General features: G+C 39.4%; 1 protein-coding gene across 1 annotated transcript; it reads left to right on the forward strand.

Moving 5' to 3' along the window:
• The first annotated feature begins 10,312 nt into the window (after window positions 1-10,312).
• tiprl (TIP41, TOR signaling pathway regulator-like (S. cerevisiae)) lies at window positions 10,313-20,289 on the forward strand. The gene is made up of 8 exons (XM_042499130.1): window positions 10,313-10,377; window positions 11,604-11,731; window positions 13,629-13,808; window positions 15,240-15,339; window positions 17,247-17,378; window positions 17,847-17,942; window positions 18,389-18,451; window positions 20,023-20,289. Exons 2-8 carry the CDS (start codon window positions 11,607-11,609, stop codon window positions 20,152-20,154), a joined length of 828 nt encoding a protein of 275 aa, XP_042355064.1. The 5' UTR covers window positions 10,313-10,377; window positions 11,604-11,606; the 3' UTR covers window positions 20,155-20,289.
• The last annotated feature ends 951 nt before the right edge of the window (window positions 20,290-21,240 follow it).

Raw genomic sequence — 21,240 nt, forward strand, 5'->3', positions numbered from 1 at the left:
TGCATTTTCTTGAACCAAAAAATCTACATTTTTGGTTTGTAGAAATCAATTAGAATTCATCAGACGCAGTTTGACCCAATAAATTATAAATATATACATTAATAATACTAATACTACTGCTACTAATAATAATATGTTTTGAAGGATCAGGACCTTTGACAGTTTACATCACCTGCATGAAAGATAACTTACAGACAATCAGCCAGATGCTCATTTAGTTATGTACAAATCTCTGCCTGGCCACGCTCTGCTTTGCAAGACTGTCACCCCCTATCGGTCAATTGCATAAACATTTAATGTCTACCAAAGCTGGTGCCATTCTCATTCTGAAGTCGTCAAATACTACTGCTTTGTCAGTGCTTTTGGCATATAAGATCCCAACGCCAAAAGCCGCCTTACAAACCAGTCCTGGTGTAATGATAAGCCAGCGGACGGTTGTATGGTACCTACTGTATCTTCATGATACACAGCAGGATGCAATCAGGTTTAGACACTGACAGTAACAATGTAGGCCTAATATAAGTAGCATGAAGGAGGGTGTGCATAAGGTGGGTGCGAGGTGTGGTGGATGGGCCCAACAAACCCTAGATTTTCATGTGAGAGTCCAGTGTTTGCTTCCTCTCTGAATATGACGTTTCTTTTTGTATTTTTATACCTTACTGCATGCCTCCTTCCCTCAATCCATTGCAGTGTTGGTTCCCATATGCTTTTGTTGCCTAAACGGAACCACATGTAGAGTAATTCCACTAGAAGTTGTCAAAAATGTGTTTTCAAAAGCTTTCAAAATGGTTGAAAATCTATCCAGGCGTGCCTAAATAATTTTTGAGGCTTTTTGTGAGGCACATTGAGCTGGACTTGCGTTTTGAAATGACCTATTGCTTAGCCCCGCCCCCTCAGCTCACACGGACAAACAGCGCTGCTTAAACAAAATATGGTGACTGTCAGTGTCACGTTAGGGGACAGAAGCTACTTATTTCACACAGAAGCCATCGAAAGTGTTAGCATTAGCCAGCCTTTGCTTTCTTTGTAACATTACAGCCGAGCTGCCAAATCGCACACATTGACAGTGAGACACGCGCCCGCCCCCCTTCACACACTCTCACGCCACACCCCCTTTTTCTTACGCCATCAAATCCAAAACAAAAAAAAAGTTTTAGGAAGTGTTGAAGAGGGCTGGTCAAGTCACCAGCAGTATTGTTTGGACTTCCTTCAGAATTATACAGAATGAGAGTTCTCAGGGCAGATCTGCCTATCAAATCTGCTAGTAGAGTTGGGAACCGAAACTCATTTCCAAAGAACGAGTAGCTACTTAATGCCAAGTACCGGGTACCTGTGGGAAAAAAATCTGTTCTGCTTATCGGTTCCTAAATGTGACATAAAAATTAATGAATGCAAACAAAGGCTATATATATCTGCAAGGCCGTAGCTCATTTGGCTACCTTCCTGGACCTTTTCTCAGCTGTCATTAGGACCTGTTACTTCATGCATCAACACTACAACAAGCTGTAGAGCCAGTGTGCATGACCAGTGTGTCACAGCCATACTGCAAACCCTCCAAAATTCACGGGAATTTCCTGTTTCATGCAGCCCTCTCTTGGTGTCCTCCCGGCGTCACATTTCTACTGTATTTCTCCCGATTTAGAGGCCTTGACCATGTGTGTAGTCTCCACGGGGAGCCGGGGGTCACATCTGCCCCAATATACAAAGTAAAGTAACAGTAACAAGTAAGTAACAAGTAAGTAAGTTACAAAGTAACTGAGCCCAAGAGATAAATTTTACTATGTTCAACCACTGACAAAAAATAGAAAGCACTAATGAAAACAATATGCCTTACACATTTTGCTATTCACACAGCTGATCGATAGATCGCAGCAGACTGACAGCGTGGTGCAGTACCAGAGACAGACAGCAGAGTTTGTCCTCACAGCATCTGAACAGTTGAGTGGGGGAAAGTGACTTTAGATTTCTACAGAGGACTTTGTTTTAGTCTGAGTTTCCATCAGACTTTAGATGGAATTCTGTCTAAATACGACGACGCATCGCTCCATCTCTCATCCAGCTGCGCTCTGTTGCTTCCATTTTTATCTGGGGCGGATTTAGTGATTTGGGGGCCTGGTGCCCCAGTCTATCTGTCTTGCTTTGATTTCACCCATTCTCTAACTGGGAGTAAAGGTGGGCTGCAGAGCTCCTTCCAAATCTCATTCCAAACTTTCAGAAAAGTTGGCAGCCCTGGTTACAGCAGGGGTTGGAAATGAACTTTTTGTCCACCTGTCACTTTGGCTGGTGGTTTCCAAAATCTACCAGCCACTCAATAGATTACTGTTGTTTTTTCGTTGGCATGTGAAGCAAATCTACCAGCCACATGCATGTTTTACCAGCATGTGGCCAGTGAATAATTTCCAATCCTGATTACAGCCAAGTTTACATTAATGCTTTTTAGTTGAGGTGGGCATTAACTACATTTTGCTACAATTTACACTGATGTCCAATTGAACATTGAACAGAACAAAAATGCTAATACTAAGTTGAACAGATGACATGATGAGTTAATGTTACGAAGCTTAAGTTGGCCATAACGTTAGCGGCTATTAGCTAACTTAAGCTAACGTTACCTAGCAAAGTTTGCTGTACGGTGACATTATACACATTAGAGTGGTGAAGTAATGAGTCCTAAAACGCGGAAGTCCATTAGTCTCATAGCACTCCCGGTTCCCCTGTCCATAAGTCTATGGGTTTTTTGATGGTTTTTCGGTAAAATGCCCTCAATAAGGTCAGTGGTTAACACAGGCTAAAGATATTTAAACACGATTTTTGAACTTTTAGGTTTTACTCGTCTTAAAAAACTGCTAACAAGTGGCTAAATGGGATTACAGTGTTTGTTGGGGATGTTAGACGTACGGACACAGAAACTCATTAAACCCACTTGTCTGCCTTTACAGCTTTACCAACTCGCACTCGAACTTGTACATTTATCTGTATAATATTTATCGATTGTGTTTTAACATGTTTTTACAGTGTTTGTAGTTGTGACGTTTAATACATGCGACCGCGATGTAGTTCGTGTATAGCCTAATAATAATTTTTTGCATCTGGTGATTTCATTTACGTTTCAAAACACACAAAAGTGGTGTTCATCTGTGAAGATTATCTCGCTGAACAAAACATGTACGTCTCATAAACTTGTGCTTATCAGAGAGCTTATTTTTGGCGATAACTGAGAATCCCATTCAAAAATTCCACAAGGTTTTTGACATGATTTTTGATGAGGGAACCACTACTATGCTTACTTTCTGGTTGACTTGCAAAAATACATCATCCCCTCGCCACTCTATGTTGCTGATATAATATGAGGTCATATATACTTGACACTTTGCAGTAAATTTTGCTAACACTATGTTGCCTTACCTTAAAACAAATGTAGACATCCATGTTTGTTTAGCTTCTTTATGTTGAGCTGCTTAATCCAAAGGAGACACTTTGCTCTGTTTATGTAAGGTTTAATAAGACACTCCATTCTCTTGCCTCTCAGGATACCCCGTATCAGTGTTGCATTTACTCCGTGCACTGTTTGACAATTTTTTTAATTATTATTTCATTAATTTCAGTAAAAACGCAGGAAAATCAAAATTTCTGATGGTTTTCTATAGAGCTCTATGAGCAGGATGTCTGAGAGCATTGTGCAGCATTTTGTTATTGGCTCCTGGCGTTCAAGGGCGGGGCCTAGCAATAGGTCAATTTCTATATATCGACTTCCCTATAATACATCCATGATATATTCACAGTGTGAGGGGCGTGGCCTCGCCAACTTTGAATTTTTGAGCCTTGATTACAACGCCCCCATCTGGCTGATTGGGGTCACATATTCTGTGCATTATTTGCATGCAACTGGTAAATAGTCAAATTTGCAGTAAAGCTTCAGTGATTAGACAAAATTGCAAGGCTGCATAGAATTCGTGGGGATTTACGTAAATTGTTTCAATGCAATATCTCAAGACCATGGAGGGACTGTAAAGCCCCAACAAGACAATAGGTGTCGTATTTGTTGAGCAGCATTCAGACTCAACTTCCTATCATTTGTGAAAATTTTTTTAAAAAATTAAGAAAAAATAAATAAATTCACAGAAAAACAGTAGCGCTTCAGTTGATCCTGCTTTAACCTCTTGATGTAAGTACTCAATGAAAGATTTTGAAATTGACAAATTATTTTAATAGATCAAAATAATTAAAAGGAACACAGGAAGTTCTTGACAATGTGATACTGCTCCTCAACCATTCATCCATCGTATCATATAGATTTATCTAAAAACGCATTCTTTGCGTAATGCAAAGCCTGAATCACCAGAGCATCTCAGAGCAGTATGTTAGTCATTCAGACACTAAACATACACAGCAATATTTTTTTGTCTTAAATAGGCTCCATGGACCAATTCTTTAGACCACAAATTTAAGATTAAAAAATTCAACCATAATCACTCTAAATCATGTAATAATCTAAATTAGATTTTATGATATTCATGCTTTGCTTTATGTTTATGTTTTTACATGTTTTTCAATCATTTTGGTAAAAGTGCTGTCAACCACTGTTCTAAGAAGAACAAAGATAAGAAATCAAAGGGTACTAAAAAAAATGAGAACAAATCATAGATATGAGGAAGACTAAGAGAGAATCCGTTTGGCATGACAGCTATTGTCTTTTATTATATACAGTGTTGACTGTCTAAGTAATACCTGGGAAGTATGTTTTTGCAATATAAAGTACTGATTGGGCAGTGATTGGCATGTATGTCAGATTGCTGCTGGTGCCTCTGTGACTGTTTTTTGCCAGCATTTTGGTTTTTTGGTTTTTCATATTGTCTGCACTTGTAGGAGCTTTGTTTAAATTCAGATTATAAAAGTAGTATTTCCCTAAAATACCTCATGTCAATGCTAGTAGTTATAGCCTAACTATTAGCTTTTTACTTTTTTTGCATTTAGGTTTCAATAATGATAAAGGTGGTGTTCATTTATGAAGACTATCTTGATGAACAAAACGTGTAAGTATCATAAACGTTTGTTTACTACACAGCTTATTTTCTGCAATGATGCAAAATCCAATGGAAAATCCCATACACTTTTTGATGAGGGAGCCAGGGCAGTGCTAACTTTCATGTTGGCCTACAGAAAAATGTCATCCTTGGTGAGCTCTATTGTCGAGGTGGCCTAATGTTATTAATATACTTCAGTAAACTCCACAGTAGGACACATAGACCATATGACACATACAGCACAAGACAGTTAAAAACATTATGAACATATATTAGAGAGGTAGCAGATAAATGTCAAATCAAAGAGAGCTTGTAAAGGCAGTGCCTGAGATGAGGTGGTATGATTACAAGGTTTCAAGTTTAATTGCTTTTTACTTCTTTAAGTTTATGTTTAAAGGTTTGGTAATTAGTAACAGGAAGATGTTTCAGTAGTTAGTGGCTCTGACTGAGAGGAGTGTTTGCCCAAACTTGCGACATCTGTATTGTACAACACAGTCCCCTCTGGCAGTTGCCCTTGTTGCCTGCCATTACTATCCCTCTGCATTACAAATTGCCTCAGTGGAGGAGGTGCAAATTCATGGATGTAAAAAATGAGTCAAGCATCTGCAAAATGTTAAAAAATACCACAGAGACATTTCAGACCTCAGATCTTCAACCCTTAGGGCCTGCTTTAATATCACACACAATTATATTGCTCCACACAAAATGTGCTTTTCAAAATAAAGCTAAAATATTATACATTAAAATGATTTTCTACTTTCATATAATTTTTTTCTTTCTTTTGGTGTATGCCTTGTCCCTCAAAAAGTGCTTCCAGTTTTATGGCAAATAATGGGTAACTTTGGCAACAGCGTTTGATGAAAACTCAAAAGTTTAATTTCTGTGCATCATGAAGGTCTTTACAGTATTCTATTTGAATGTAAGGTCAATTGAGTTAACCTGCTACAGGGGAAAAATGAAAAAGTAAAAAAAGTAACTTCCTGCTACCAATAGGTGGCGCTATGACTATGATTCAAAATTGCACCGCAAATGTCTTCAGGCATGGACTCTTACAAAATCTGTAAAATTCTGTAAAGATCTGACCATCTGAGGTGAAGTTAAAACAGTTTTTGATGTGGAAACACAGAAATTGTCCACCCGACTACGGTAACGCCTTTCAATGAAAACTCACAATATTCATTTTCAAGCATCATCAACATCTTAAGGATATTTTGAAACCATTTTCAGATAAATCGAGTCAACCAACTAGGATTTGGATGTCTTAGTGTAAAACTTTGCCTTTCCTGTGTCAATAGGTGGCGCTCTCATTATCGCTTAAAATTGTCATATAGATGTGTTCGGGGGGGACTCTCATCAAAAGTGAAGTTTGGGGCAGACTGGACCCATGAATCTATTATTCATCTGGATACAGCTGTGGGGGCAGGGCCTTGTTCATTTCTATGAGAGCTGCTCAGTGGCACATGAAGCCAAGCCCCCAGGAAGTGCGCCGCCCTCTAAAGGAAGATTTACATAGTGGCCGAAAGTGGAATTACAGCATCACGTGATGCACACTGGCCCAGAAAGACTTTTCCCCATTTGCTTGACATTGGAAAAGAGACCTCCTTAAATGACTGGATAATTTTTTTTGAGACATGTTGACTTTTCAGAACGCATTTTTTATAGTTATTATTGAAAATTAACTTCTAAAGACATAAAATGGTCCATTTTCCGAATAAAGAGGTATTTCTCCAGACATAAAATGAACGCACATAGGACCCACGGAAATCTACCGCGTGAACGCGCATGTAACTCTTACAGTTTCTGACTCAACACAGGCTTCGCGCAGTAATGGATATTTTTGCTGTAATTCATCATTTTTTAATCGCAATTCATCATTTTTAGTATCTTACAACACATCCATATGCTGCTGGCTGTAAAAGTGTAATACAGTTATTAAACGGTACTGAGCATAATTTTTTTTTTTAAAGTTGAGTTGTTTAATAATACAAGGGCCAATGTTACATGGCACCACCTTTTATTATATTTGAGTGGAGAGAACACATTTCATTTCTCCGGTCGTGAGTATGATATGATTCCCTGTGAAACTATATGTATATTTGTGTGTGTGTGTGTGTGTGTGTGTGTGTGTATGTGTGTATAGAGCGATCGATACACTATATATATATGTATTCATGTGTGGGTGTGTGTGTGTGTGTGTAGATAGATAGATAGATAGATAGATAGATAGATTTGTATAGTCTACACATCATTTTTACCCTTTTACAACACATCCATACACTGTTGGCTGTAAAGCCTGCAATATGGACGTCTTACCATGTCTGTGTCAGAGACCAAATATATACTGTCTACGGTCTGTATTCAGACAACCGGTTATCAGTGAGCAGCGCGGAGCACTAGTGACAGTTATTAAACGGTACTGCATGTAGTATTCACTTATAGTTGAGCTATAATACAGGGGGCAATGTTACAATGCACCACCTTTTATTTGTGGGCACAACACATTTTTTTTCTGTTAATTTAATTTCTCCGGTTGTGATTACGATATGATTCCCTGATAAGATGTATGTATATTTGTGTGTGTGTGTGTGTGTGTGTGTGTGTGTAGAGAGAGAGATAAATATACCATTATCTGATTATCATGTAGCAAAATATTAAAACCAACTGCACTGCTATTGTTATACCGCCAATTAGCTAAAAAGTTAAGCTACTATGAGAGGAATGCTCGTGAATGAGCGCTGTTCGCTTCGAGCACTTGACTTGGGTACCTTGTGTGAGCGAGCCAGTGAGTCGGAGTCAGTGCTCGGGTATCCAGATTTATAATAGATCCATGGCCTGAGTGAAGGTGAAGTGAAGGTTTAGAAAAGTGAAAAATACCTGGCCCATAGACCATGCGCAGAAGTGATTAACGACAGCCGAACATGGCCAAGTGCGGCTGAGTGTACCTGAGCACTGACTCCTACTCACCGGTTCGCTCACACAAATAACCCCAGTGCTCGAAACGAACAGCGTGCGTTCACATGAGCATTCCTCTCATAGTCAACCCACCCTCTGAAGCAAAATTTACATAGTGGCCGAAAGTGGAACTACAGCATCACGTGATGCACACTGGCCCAGAGAGACTTTTCCCCATTTGTTAACATTGGGAAAGAGACCTCCTTAAATCACTGGATAATTTTTTTTGAGACATGTTGACTCTTCAGAACGCATTTTTTATAGCCATTTTTGAAAACATTAAGTCCTAAAGACGTAAAATGCGCTATTTTCCGAATCAAGATTTAGAATTCGGTCTTTCTCCAGACATAAAATGAACGCGCATCAGACCCGCGGAACTCTACCGGGACAACGCGCATGTAACTCTAAGAGTTTCTGACACAGCACAGGCTTCGTACCGGCTGTAGTAATGAATATTTTTGCTGTAATTCATCATTTTTTAATCACAATTCATAATTTTTATCATTTTACAACACATCCATACGCTGTCTTAATGTGTCTGTATCAGAGACCATATATACAGTCTACAGTGTGTTTTCAAACTACCGGTTATCAGTGAGCAGCGCGGAGCTCTAGAGACAGTTACTGAAAGGTACTGAATGTATTATTTTTTAAAGTTGAGCTGTGTGATAAAACACGGGGCAATATTACAAGGCACCACCTTTTTATGGGCACAACACGTTTCTGTTAATTTGATTTCTCCGGTCGAGATTACGATATGATTCCCTGATGAGTTGTATGTATATGTGTGTGTGTGTGTGTGTGTGTGTGTGTGTGTGTGTGTGATAGATATACTATTATCTGATAATCACGTAAATATTAAAACCGACAGCACCGCTGTCATTATACCGCCAATTAGCTGCTGTTGCTAATAAGCTAAGCTACTACGAGAGGAAGCTCGTGCACCGGTGCTGTTCGCTTCGAGCACTCGGGTCATCTGTGTGAGTGAGCCAGTGAGTGGGAGTCAGTGCTCGGGTACACTCAGCCGCGTTCGGCTGTCGTTAATCACTTCTACGCATGCTCTATGGGCCAGTAGATCCGGGTATTTTACATTCTATAAAAAAGAGTTTTCTCTGCTTCATGCGCCCCTGAGCAGCTCTCATAGAAATGAATGAGGCCCCGCCCCCACAGCTGTATCCAGACTTCCTTATAATACATCCATGCTCATAGTAGCTTAGTTTATTAGCAACAGTCGCTAATTGACGGTATTATGACAGCGGTGCTGTCAGTTTTAATATTTACGTGATAATCAGATAATGGTATATTTATCTCTCTCTCTCTAAACACACACACACACACACACACACACACAAACACACACACAAATATACATACAACTTATCATGGAATCATATCGTAATCACGACCGGAGAAATCAAATTAACAGAATCAAAAAGTGTTGTTCCTACAAAAATATATTAAAAGGTGGTGCCTTGTAACATTGCCCCTTGTATTATTACACAGCTCAACTTTAAGTAAATACTACGTTCAGTATCGTTTAATGACTGTCACAAGTGCTCCGCGCTGATCACTGATAACCGATTGTTTGAATACAGACTGTAGACTGTATATACGGTCTCTGATATGATACAGCGTAAGACGTCTATATTACTTTACAGCCAACAGCGTATGGATGTGTTGTACAATGGTAAAAATTATGCATTATGATTCAAAAACATCCATTACTATGACCGGCACGAAGCCTGTGTTGTGTCAGGTACTCCAAGAGTTACATGCATGTCCAGACATTTTATGTCTGGTAAAAATACCAAATTCCGAATCTTTATTCGGAAAATGGCGCATTTTACATCTTCAGAACTTAATGTTCTTAAAAATGGCAATTTAAAAATGCGTTGAGTCAACATGCCTCAAAAAAATATTCATTGATTTAAGGTGGTCTCTTTCCCAATGTTAACCAAATGGAGAAAAGTCTTTCTGGGCCAGTGTGCATCACGTGACGCTGTAATTCCACTTTCGGCCACGTAAATTTTGCGTCTGAGCATGGAGCACTTCCGGCCGGCACTGAGCAGCTCTCATAAGAAATGAACGAGGCCCCGCCCCCACGCCTTATCCATATTTATAATAGATCCATGCTTCATGCGCCACTGAGCCCTCAAAAAGACAATTCATTTGAGAAAATAATAATAATAATTCCTTTAGTTTCAAGAGGGTATATAATATAAATGTCCTATAATAATCACCAGACATTAGGCGGAAGGAGAGTAACACCGGACACCGGTAATCTGAAGGACACATTGAAATAGCGGAACCACAGCGTGAACGCAGCAAACATACCCGAACAGTTTACACAGGCGCACTCAAGCAGCCTCCATGACAGCTAACAGTTGACAACAACAGCAAGGTAAACAGCTTTTTCTTTCTGTCAGTGCACGCTGTCACACACAGCTAGAGACACCTCCAGCTGTTCTCGCCATGGACGGCTGTGTGTACTGTCCAACAGCACACAAACAAACACACACACCGACACAACAGAGGCAGAGAGCACTCCATCACACCGCTGTGACAATAACTGACACAACGGACTGTCACCGGCAACACACAGCAGCTCCCTCACAAACTACAACTACATATATGTCGAGTTGCTTTGAATGTTTTTTTTCTCTGAAATGAGTGTAACGTCACCAACACACCGAGACAAGAGTCCAATAATGCAGTATTCTCATTTGTGTAACGTTATTTGGAAAAAAAGCACAGTGGGTAAAAAACAACAGAGTCGTTGGAGAGTTCAAATAGGTTTAACATGAGTGCATGCTGGATTTAACCAAAGAAAACATACATTTATTTGTGTTTTCTTGGGTTTAACGAAGCTAACCCTCAATGTGAACATGCTGAGTGAAGAAATGTCGAGGCTGAGTGTCTCTCATTGTCTTCCCCTGTAACGGTTCCTCTGGAGGCTGCACACAACACTGGATGAACTGATAGGACTAACTACATTAAAACCACGTTATTACAGTTTGTAGATTAACAATTTGTTGATTCGTGTTAGAGCTTAATCAACAGCGTACATATTAAACATGAGGTGTGTCTTCATTCAACATCCATGAAGACAAATATGGTAATATAGAGCGAGACAAAAAAAGGTTGTGTATGAGGGTTCAGTTGCAGCTAATTTAAATATGAGTAGCTTGGGTGTCTGCTGGTTTTCATGATTTATCTGTGAAAATGAGAGCCACTGCCATCAGTGAGCCATCACTATGATGTGCTCATTCCACTACAGGAGAGACTTAAGGTTCTCTGCAATAAGCTGCGAAAAATATCTGCATATATCAGTATCTGTGTTTGAAAATATTGGTATATTGGATACTGGAAAAAATCCAATATTGTGCATCCCTAACATGCAGCTAGTGCAAACTCAGCAAGCAAGGCCTGTTTCTGTCTCAACATGTCTGTGTCCCTGTGCATATGGCAGCTGCAGAGAAATGGGCTTTCCACTGTGGTGTGGAGGACCTGGTCTGACCTGCACAGAACTCTGACCTCAAACTCATCCACCTCAGTCAGCTCAGTATTTCCTGCCAGACAACTAACAAACCAGCCATGTGAACAGTGTGCTGCTGATCTCTGTTGCAGTCGATGTTGGCCTCTCTGTCCACCATGATGTCGCATGGCTTCAAGAGCAGTAAGCAGGACTTCACCTTTGGACCATGGAAAGTGACTGCTGCCAGAAACCACATCATGAAATCCAAAGACATTGAACGGTGAGCTGTTCCTCTTATAGCAGGTAGCAGAGAGGGCCAGGAAATACATAAATGATGTCAATATCCTGATATGAGACTTGATATCCTCTCAGATTTTGGATATGGTAATGTCCTAAGTCAGGGGTGTCCAGTCTTTTATGAATGGGGGCTGGATTAGATAAAGTGAAAATACCAGGGTGGCAGCTGCCACCACAACATGTGGATTATTTAAACCAAAAAAACCTTTACAAATGACAAACATGACATAACCGTTTCATCTTTCACTGAAAAAGAATTTGCTTTCAAATTTACACATCTTTGCTGCAGGTTTCTGTATTGGCAGGATTCTAGCCTTACAATACATACCAAAACACAAGTTATGATTCAATATGAAGGATTATATCACAAAACTGTAAGCACTGTAAGGACCACTCCACCAAATACATAAAATGTGAGTAGAAAAAGGTAACTTTTTTAATGCAGTTAGAACAGTAGGACCTATATTCATACTACCCCTGTAACAAGTTTGAATGGCAGAATCTTGTGACAGCCCTGCTATCTAGCAGTCAGGGGTTGAAACACAACACATGTTAACTATTGATTTAAAAATTGATAGTGTATTTATTTTCAAAAACACTATCACAAAACCTGAAATCGCAATGCTCAAATGTTTAGATTTTTTTTAACACCCCTTCTTTGCTGTGTTCATGTCTGCTACCGAGCAGGAAATGTCAGCTGTTAGGTTACTCCTCATTATCTTGTTTGTTGTTTCTTCATGAAAACACATTAGTTCCTCTGTGGGGTTTCCACTTGGTTCATGTCCACAAACTGTGTGATCGTCCTACCATCGTGAGGTGAACGGAAAAATCCAAAGTGATCTGGCTTTATTAACCAATAATATGTAGGGCTACAGGGTATGTTTTAAACAACAAGCTGAGGGCCATTTAAAATCCATCCAATGGCCAGATTTGTTCCCGGGCCAATTTTTTAAAAGAAAACATGCCCTCCAAACCCCCAGGCCCGTGGGTTTAGAAGGCATGTTTTCTGGGGCGCCCAGTAGCTCAGCTGATAGAGCGGGAGCCCCATGTACAGAGGCTACATCCTTGCTGCAGTGGCTATGTGTATGATTCCAACCTTGGCCCATTGCTGCATGTCATCCCCTCTCTCTCTCTCTCTCTCCCTTTCACGCTTAAGCTGTCATAAAAAATCCTTTAAAAAATAATGCATGTTTTCTTTAAAGATCACAAAAAAGGTATTAAAAAATGCATTTTTTCTTAAAAGTTTCCAGAAATTTTTAAAGAACAAAAAGAAGAAAAATAATTCCCAACATTTCATCTTAAAAAATCACCCAAATTTTTTGAAGAAAAAGAAATCCATACAAAACTTTTTCTTTAAAATTTACCAGAATTTTTTAAAGCAAACTTTAAAAGGAATTTAAAAAAAGCATTCTTAAACAATCAATTCCCCCACACACAGACACAAAAATTGGCCAAAAAATTTTCTTTAGAAATCGCCAACATTTTTAAAAGAAAATGGCTCAATTTTTTTTAAAGAACACAAGCCTCCCAAACCTGTGGGCCTGTGGGTTTGAAAGCCATGTTTTCTTTTCAAAGTTCTGGAAAAGTCATGTAAGGTTATTGGTAAAAATGTGAATGAACCCTGTGGTACAGTACTTAAACAGAATAAACTGCAGCCAATCTGTTACCACATCTCAGTAAGCTGTAGACATGTATTCATGGTTACGACATGAACAATATTAGCTTAGCATCTGCAAAGAGCAGAGCATGTAGAAAAACTACTTTGCAGACTGATAAAACTTTGCAATATAGAACTAAAGAGTGTGTTTTTTGAAAGAAAGGTTAAGTGTGATGTTTCAAAAGTGTTCCAGCTGTCAGCAGTTTGTTGTTTTCCTTTCCAGGTTAGCTGAGGAGATGAACATGCCTTCTCTTCCAGAGATGCTGTTTGGAGACAACCTCCTGCGCATCCAACACACAGACGGCTACGGCATCGAGTTCAACGCCATCGATGCCCTAAAGAGAGTCAACAACATGGAGGATGCTGTGAAGGTGGCGTGTGCTCAGGAGTGGCTGGAGAGCAGGCAAGATGAGCAGCACAGAGTGTCACCACAGCTCGGGGGTTGTTCTTTTGTTTATGTGTTTCAAGCAGCAGCTTAAAGTTAGCATGAACAGCAAAAACTCAAAGTTGGTCTCCTGCAGAATGACTTGAATTCTGTCCACAGAGAGTTTTATCATGCATTTAAGAAGCTACTGCTGATTTGGCATAGGAAACAGACAGTAATCTGTTATTTGACATGTTCTCTAAAACCTGGTGGGGATTTTCAAACAGTACCACGTACGGACTCACTTTGAGCCCAGCAGCTGCCTGTCCACTGGTGTCCCCCACATAGGACAAATGCATCAGATGTCCTTCCTGTTCAGACACATCCTGAGTTTGGACTCTTTGGATGAGCTCAGGCCCAGTTGAAAGCTCTCTGCTGCATTCAGACAAACAAAAGCAAAAGAGAAGAGCTCCTGCAGTATGAAATGTCCTGTGCTCATCCTCACATTTGCACTGACCTACACCTGCCTGTCCATGCTTGACATTTATTCCTTTGAAACCTGGATTAACATCATGTACATTGTGCTGCATTCGGACACCTTTCAAGTATTTTAACCTATGAACCTTGAGCAAATTTATTTGATTACATTTTGAAAAACATGGGAAAAAAGGCAATGAGCAAGTTGGCAAGAAATGTTCTAAAAATTGCAAGATTTAGAAAATTTTAAATTAATTTAAAAGAAGCTATGGGGGGGAAAATCTGAGAACTATATAATTATCATATACATACATAAAGGTATGTTTCAGAAAGATTATTATTTTTTAAGCACTTTTTTTTAAGGTAATTTCCTTTTTTGTCTTTTTTCCATCTTTCTTTCTTACAATGTAATTGTCAGCATTTAAAAAAAAACAAAACTTTTTACTAATTTCTTGCTGGGGGTCATTTCTTCCTAAGTTTTGTCTCTGTTAAGCATCTCTGAGTATTGTGAAAAGCGCTCTATGAATAAAATGTATTATTACTATTATTAAGTTGTTTGTTGCCTTCTTCCCATGTTTTTGAAAGAAATCGAGCCAATTTACATAGGTTGCAAAGTGTTGAGTGAGTCCAGTTTATCTCTTGAAGGAGTGAGACAAAAAAGCATGGAAACAGTGTTTGTTGAGTTTGGTAGCAGGATGCGATCGCTCCTCTGGCAGCCATGCAGTTTACTTTCATTAATGACAGATATTGTTTCATATTAGAGCTGTGATTTGCATGTATGATATAAAAACAATTTTGATATTAAAGGATATCATAAAAGACAACAGTGTGCGTTTATCCAGCTGTTGGGTGAGACAGCAGGACATCACAGACAGCACCTGCAGGGACACTGTCACAACAAAAAATGTGACAGACTTATAAAGGTGTTCATTCCCAGAGACACAAAGACTGCTGCCTGTGATGTTAACATGAGTGTCTGTGATCTCCTTCCAGAGCTGACTCTGAACACTCCAAAGAGGTGGTGAGACCTTATGACTGGACCTACACCACAGACTACAGGGGCACTCTTATAGGAGAGAGCATGCAGATGAAGGTGAGTCATTTTAGGACCCGAGTGGAGCACTCAAAGCCCTTTCACACTTCAAGTCACATTCACCTGCTCAGAATCACATTCACACACTGGTGGCCATGGTGACCCTACACCTGCCACTGGCTTCTCAATAAAACATTCACACACACACACACACACACTCACACACTGATGGAACAGCCATCAGGAGCAATTTGGGGTTCAGTATCTTGCCAAAGGATACTTGGGAAAGATAGGACATGTTGACTGGATTAGCTGGGGATCAAACCACCAATGTACTGATTAGCAGATGACTCACTTTACTTCCTGAGCCTCAGCTGCCCATTTGCTATGTGGATGTGACTTGTGTCCACAGGCCTGCTCTAAGGAGCCACTTTAACATTCCCCATGTATCTTCCTGTTATGTGACTTCACTTACATTCCGGAGCATAGTTATGTGAAAGAGGTGGGGTATTTTATCACCAGGGACATCATCAGAACCATGAATGAAGTACTTCATATGATATTAGATTAGAAGGTGATACTAATTACCTGCGTTGATGTTATGTTAATTGGACAGCAAGAAGTCATAGTCATCAGGCGCCATAGTCACAACACTTCTTAGTACTAAGAGTTTCTCCTAGTAACAAAATTTTATGACATTTTTTTAATTTTTTGACATGGTCTATGAATTGCCCCTTTAATTTGAGATTAGATCCTGTTAAAGATAATAATTATTCACAAAACATCTTAGCCCTTAAGAGAGCTCCTAAGGTGAAAAACTGTTAGAAGTAGGAGGGGGGACTTTAGATTGAAGATTTTGTGAAGCAGAGGAGAAAACGGCAGAAACATGTAGAATAAATATTCTCCAAATGCAGGATGACAGTGAGTAAATGAAATGCTACAGATTTGATGGTGTAGGGAGAATATTTCTGCTCAATCTCTGTAGACAGTCACCTATATCTCCAACCCCACACAATAACAATATATTGCCAGAAATAAAGTGAGGACAACTCTAAGGTTTTTGCAACAGTAAAACAGAGCTCTTACAGTCTCATATTGTGACACAGTTCATTTCATTTCTAGTGTCCATACCTTTGAGGCTCACTACAGGGCGTGTCTGTGACAACCAGTCACTTCTGTTAAAAGTATGTGTCATACCTATTAACAGGGTCAACCACAGCTCCTTACTAAGCTTAAAGTATCTGTCCCTTCCTTGCTCAGTTGTTCTGAGAATGTTCATAAATCAGTTCTAAGCAAGGACTCCTTGCTTTAAATTTTTGGGCTAAGTTAGGAGCACTCTGAGAGTATTCTTAGAATGTTTGTGAATACGGCCCATGAAAACGACAGCCTATAATCTTATAAAAGAATAAGAAAATATAGAAACACTGAAAATAATACAGAGGTATGATAACTAGTTTAAGAGAGAATATCTTGTGTTGGTTTTATTGGTGAGTTCCACCGTGTGTGGATTATTTTTCTGATAAAAGATCTTCTTTGTATTTCCAGTGATCATTGCACATGTGTCTCCTGTTATTCTGTTCTGCAGTGATGAATCAGAGTGTAAAATCAGCCACACTGTCAGATATCACTGCGGGGAAAAAAAAACAAACTAAAATCATCATGTGTTTATTGTGTTAAACAATTTCTCCATTTGTGAAAAGCTTTGTTTTAAAATCAGAGTGAAAATAGAAAGCCTGGAACAATAAAATAATTCTACTGACCTTATAAAAATATAAACTTGTTTTATCTGTGTGACCTGTGGAGCAGGTTAGCTGTTCAGCATGAGTTACCATGGTGATTTATCCCGATAAAAAGTGGACCAGCTTTGTGGTGCTGAAAACCCAGAGTTAACGCTGAAGTTACCTCGCTAACTCTTAATCCTGCTTTGTAGTACACACCTCTGTTCTTCTGTCTGCTGTCCTTTGCAGGTGACAAAGACAGCAGAACGTATCGACATGGAGAAGCTGAAGGCGAGGGAGCAGATCATGTTCTTTGATGAGGTGCTGCTGTTCGAGGACGAGCTGCATGACCACGGCGTCTCAATGATCAGCGTCAAAATTGTGAGTGCTGTGTTGATGATGAACAGGTGATGCTGTCGATCTAAACAAGGAGCAGATTTACTAACAGTTCAGAGTCAGATGGAGCTTTGAATGGATTTTTGAGCCACAGTCTGTGTTATCAGGACCCCTTATTCATTTAATTGAAAGCCCAGCTCTCAGTTTCAGGAATCACACTCACACAGACGCACACATTCACACCTAAAGAGCTTCCCGTAATGCAGTCAGCTCCTGGATCTAGCCAACAGGTCCATCCTGGGAGTGAGGGGGAGCTCAGCAGGCAAATTTCTGTGGTGGGATTAAACAAGATCACTACGCTTAGAGAAGAAATACAGATGTAGCATTCCGCACTGATTTCTGTTTTTTACTGTATCATGATACGATGTTGCATGCAAACAGTGTGAAGAAATGAATTTAGCAAGAGCGGCTCTGCAGTGTCACATGATCCTGTGTGTCTTGTTGTTGATGCAGAGGGTGATGCCCACCAGCTTCTTCTTGTTGCTGCGTTTCTTCCTCCGAGTGGACGGAGTGCTGATTAGAATAAACGACACACGTCTGTATCATGAGGTGAGTTGGTTTCCTGCAGGACACAGTACACTGCCTGGTGTTTTTTTTTAAAATAATATATTTACTGCTTTTTTTCATATAAACACGGAACAGCTCAGACATGACATGACAAGATTAAAACATAAGAAAAAAAAGACAAAGTGGAATAAGATAACATCAAAACATAATGATAACGGGCATTATGTTTATCCCCAAGCTCAGCTTAAATGGTCTTTCGTGTTTGATATGTCCATCTGGGAGACCAAGAAGGAGGCACACAGGGTCTAACTCTGTTGGAACACCAAGAAAATGGATAGTTCATTCACAATATCCAACCAATATCTATGCAGGCTTCACGTGTGTGGTGTTTAATGAGCAAGTCATAGAATCGAAATGTAGCTGAAGTGATTCTGTCTTCGGGTAAGGCTGAAATGAGTAATAGATGGTGATGCTGTTTTGCTTTCCAGGCTGGAAAGAATTACATGCTGCGAGAATTCAGCACGAGGGAAAGCAAGATAGCAGAACTGAAGGTGAGCTGTGGCACAACATGCACTGATAACAGGCAGCAGAGCACAGCTACAGAGGTCTGCTCACACCTCTGCTCCTGCTGCACAAGAACATCTCCAAAGAAAGTGTTTTTGAGTATGGAAATACATTCTTCACCCCAACTGCCCTACTTTCCACTTCAAATCTTTTTTTTTTCAGCTGCATCTCACACTGTCCATCAGTAGATGGAGTTGTTGGCACGGTTGGGTAGAAGTATGACACTCGGCCATTTGATTGCGTATGTGTAGAGATGGTAACCCTGTTCAAAAATGTTATGGATGTCCTTGATCCTTCCACATGTGAGGCTCTTGTTGGGACTGCTGTATCATAAAACTTCAAATAGTAGCCTGGGCTATTATTTGCTTAAATCACTGTACTCAACAGGCTTATATTTAAAGAGGCGTCTATTTGGGACAGGCTTTTAGTAACTTTCACAAAAAACTATTGCTCAGCAAAGATGGAACTACAATTAAAATATTTCATTTTTTGAGACCTGGGCAAATTGGCTTTAGTTTATTTAAAAACGTGGGGAAGAAGGTAATGAGCAACAAAAGAAGAAATTACCCAAAGGTTAGCAAGAAATCTGTGAAAAGTACAAGAAAATTACTTGGCCAAAAATTGGCCAAAAAATACTATAAAGCATGAAATGACCTGAAAGAAAATGCTTGAAATTATATTAAGTCTGTAAAATAATTGTAAATACAGTTCATTGGACATTTTTTCATAGCTTTTTATAAAATAGTCTTCTACATCTGTTAATCTCTTTTTTTGCATCTGTAATTGTTCACTATGCTGATAATATTGTCTTCTGTGGTGATCAACGTTTCAGTAAATTGAACTGAATGATTGAATTGTGTAGAATCTAACCAAGTTAATGATGTCTGTAGTGTGTTCATACTGACAAAACTTTATATATTATATATATATATATATATATATATATACACATGTATGTGTGTGTGATCTAAGCAGCTAACTAACGTTAACATCAGCAGGTGGCCAAAAACCCGGTTTTGTACATCCAGAGAACTTCTATAAAAATGAACTGTATGGCAACTCGACTGCTCTTCTCATTGAGACATTGTCAAAATGTGTCTCCACACCGCTCTAGTAAACGGAACTGGGTGTTTAATCAGGACTGGGCTTTTGTTTGAAGTTTTAACTGTATTAAGCAGTTCTCTCTCACACACACACATACAAACACACACACACACTCATCCATCTATGTGGGTTTTTTTTCTACATCATCCATCCATCAGTTAAAGCCTGTGCTGTATTTCCTGTTTGTTTTGTTTTGTTTTGTTTTGTTTTGTTTTGTTGTCTTTAGTTTCATTGTATGTGTCATTGTTTGTCTCTTTTGCACATTTATATGTTGTTGTTTCCTGTTCTCACTTTTTCCGTTATCACTGCATTTCACAATAAAAATAAAGAAATCATATCAATTTGCTCAGGTTTCAAAGGGTTAAATGAAACCTTTGCCATAAAGCCTCCTTGTGTAACTGTGATGATATATTTCTTGTTGTCATGTGAACATGTTGGTTTGTTTCTCCTTCAGAACGTCCCTGCTGCTCTGTACACGGATCCCAATGAGATCGCCCAGCACTTAACCCTGAAGCTTACAGAGTGTGAGAAGCTGGAGCTTCCTGAGATGCAGCCTCACACAGCTGCTGACGACAGCCGCCAGTGACCAGTTTATAATCACAGCTCTACGTTGATGTCCTGCATGATCAAACATGGGAAAAGTCATCTGGAACCACATCCATAACTGTACAGTAACATAACAACCATCGATCTGTCCCTCAGATATCTGCACGCGGATAGTTTTTATTTTGTGAGCACTCTGATGGTGTGTTGTTAGACCTCTCTGACCTGGCTTTAGACACGTTCACCAAGTTGTCAGTGCAGAGTGATGCACTGTGATGTCATCCAAACTTTAACCCCAGTGACATACGTTGGTCTAGCATCTATTTCTGTTCATATTTGAACTGATTTTGTTTTAAGAGACTTTTTTTTCCGCTGTCAAATTGATCGTCTGTTTTACACGAAAGGCTTGGTAGGGTAGCTGTTTGTTATATTAGTATATCAATGATGTGTTTGTAAAAAAAGCTACACTAAACAGCACTGTATTTTCTGAAGTCATCAAGAATTTCTGTAAATACGTCGATTGTATTTTCTACGGTGACTTATGGAAGGGGACAAAGCTTATTTCCACCTCCTGAATCGATATAAATATGTCTTCCATATGGCCAAATACATTCTGTTTGTGCAAATATAGTTACCTGCTTATCTTCTGCTGGATTCTTGTCTGTTGAGCATGTTTAGAGGGGGTTTGTTGTATAAAAGGTCTCTACCAATACTGATCCTGTAAATGAATCCAGCATTCAACCCAAATTAAACTTCATCAAACAGTGTGACCTGTGTTTAGTTTAACAACATCAGCAGTGACCAGGGTGGTGGTGGTGATTTAATGTTGCAGTAGGAACTGGGACTCAAAGCAAAGAATATAGATTTACAGGAATTATTATAATAAATCTGTGCAATTAAAATATGGAATTTTTCATCCATCCTATAAAATAATTCCCCTGAGAGTGCGTAGAATCCCAAAGAAAGAGAAGAGTAACAAAAAACATCAATGAGCCACATGCTTCTTCATTACAGTAGACATTCATACTATATTTCATTTGGACTCACTCCATCCTGCTGCCACAGTTACTCTTTAGAGCAGCAAATGTGGATTAATCCGCTGCTGAAAATAGTTCCAAACAAATGCACT

This window comes from Plectropomus leopardus, chromosome 13, assembly GCF_008729295.1.
Source record: "Plectropomus leopardus isolate mb chromosome 13, YSFRI_Pleo_2.0, whole genome shotgun sequence".
In the NCBI taxonomy this organism is placed as follows: domain Eukaryota; kingdom Metazoa; phylum Chordata; class Actinopteri; order Perciformes; family Serranidae; genus Plectropomus; species Plectropomus leopardus.

Excerpts from the sequence above, each read along its gene's own strand:
- tiprl (XM_042499130.1), top strand. The coding sequence starts at position 11,607 with ATGTTGGCCTCTCTGTCCACCATGATGTCGCATGGCTTCAAGAGCAGT. Across the intron at positions 11,732-13,628 it reads AAATCCAAAGACATTGAACG|GTTAGCTGAGGAGATGAACA; the intron begins GTGAGCTGTTCC and ends TTTCCTTTCCAG. Across the intron at positions 17,379-17,846 it reads CAATGATCAGCGTCAAAATT|AGGGTGATGCCCACCAGCTT; the intron begins GTGAGTGCTGTG and ends TTGTTGATGCAG.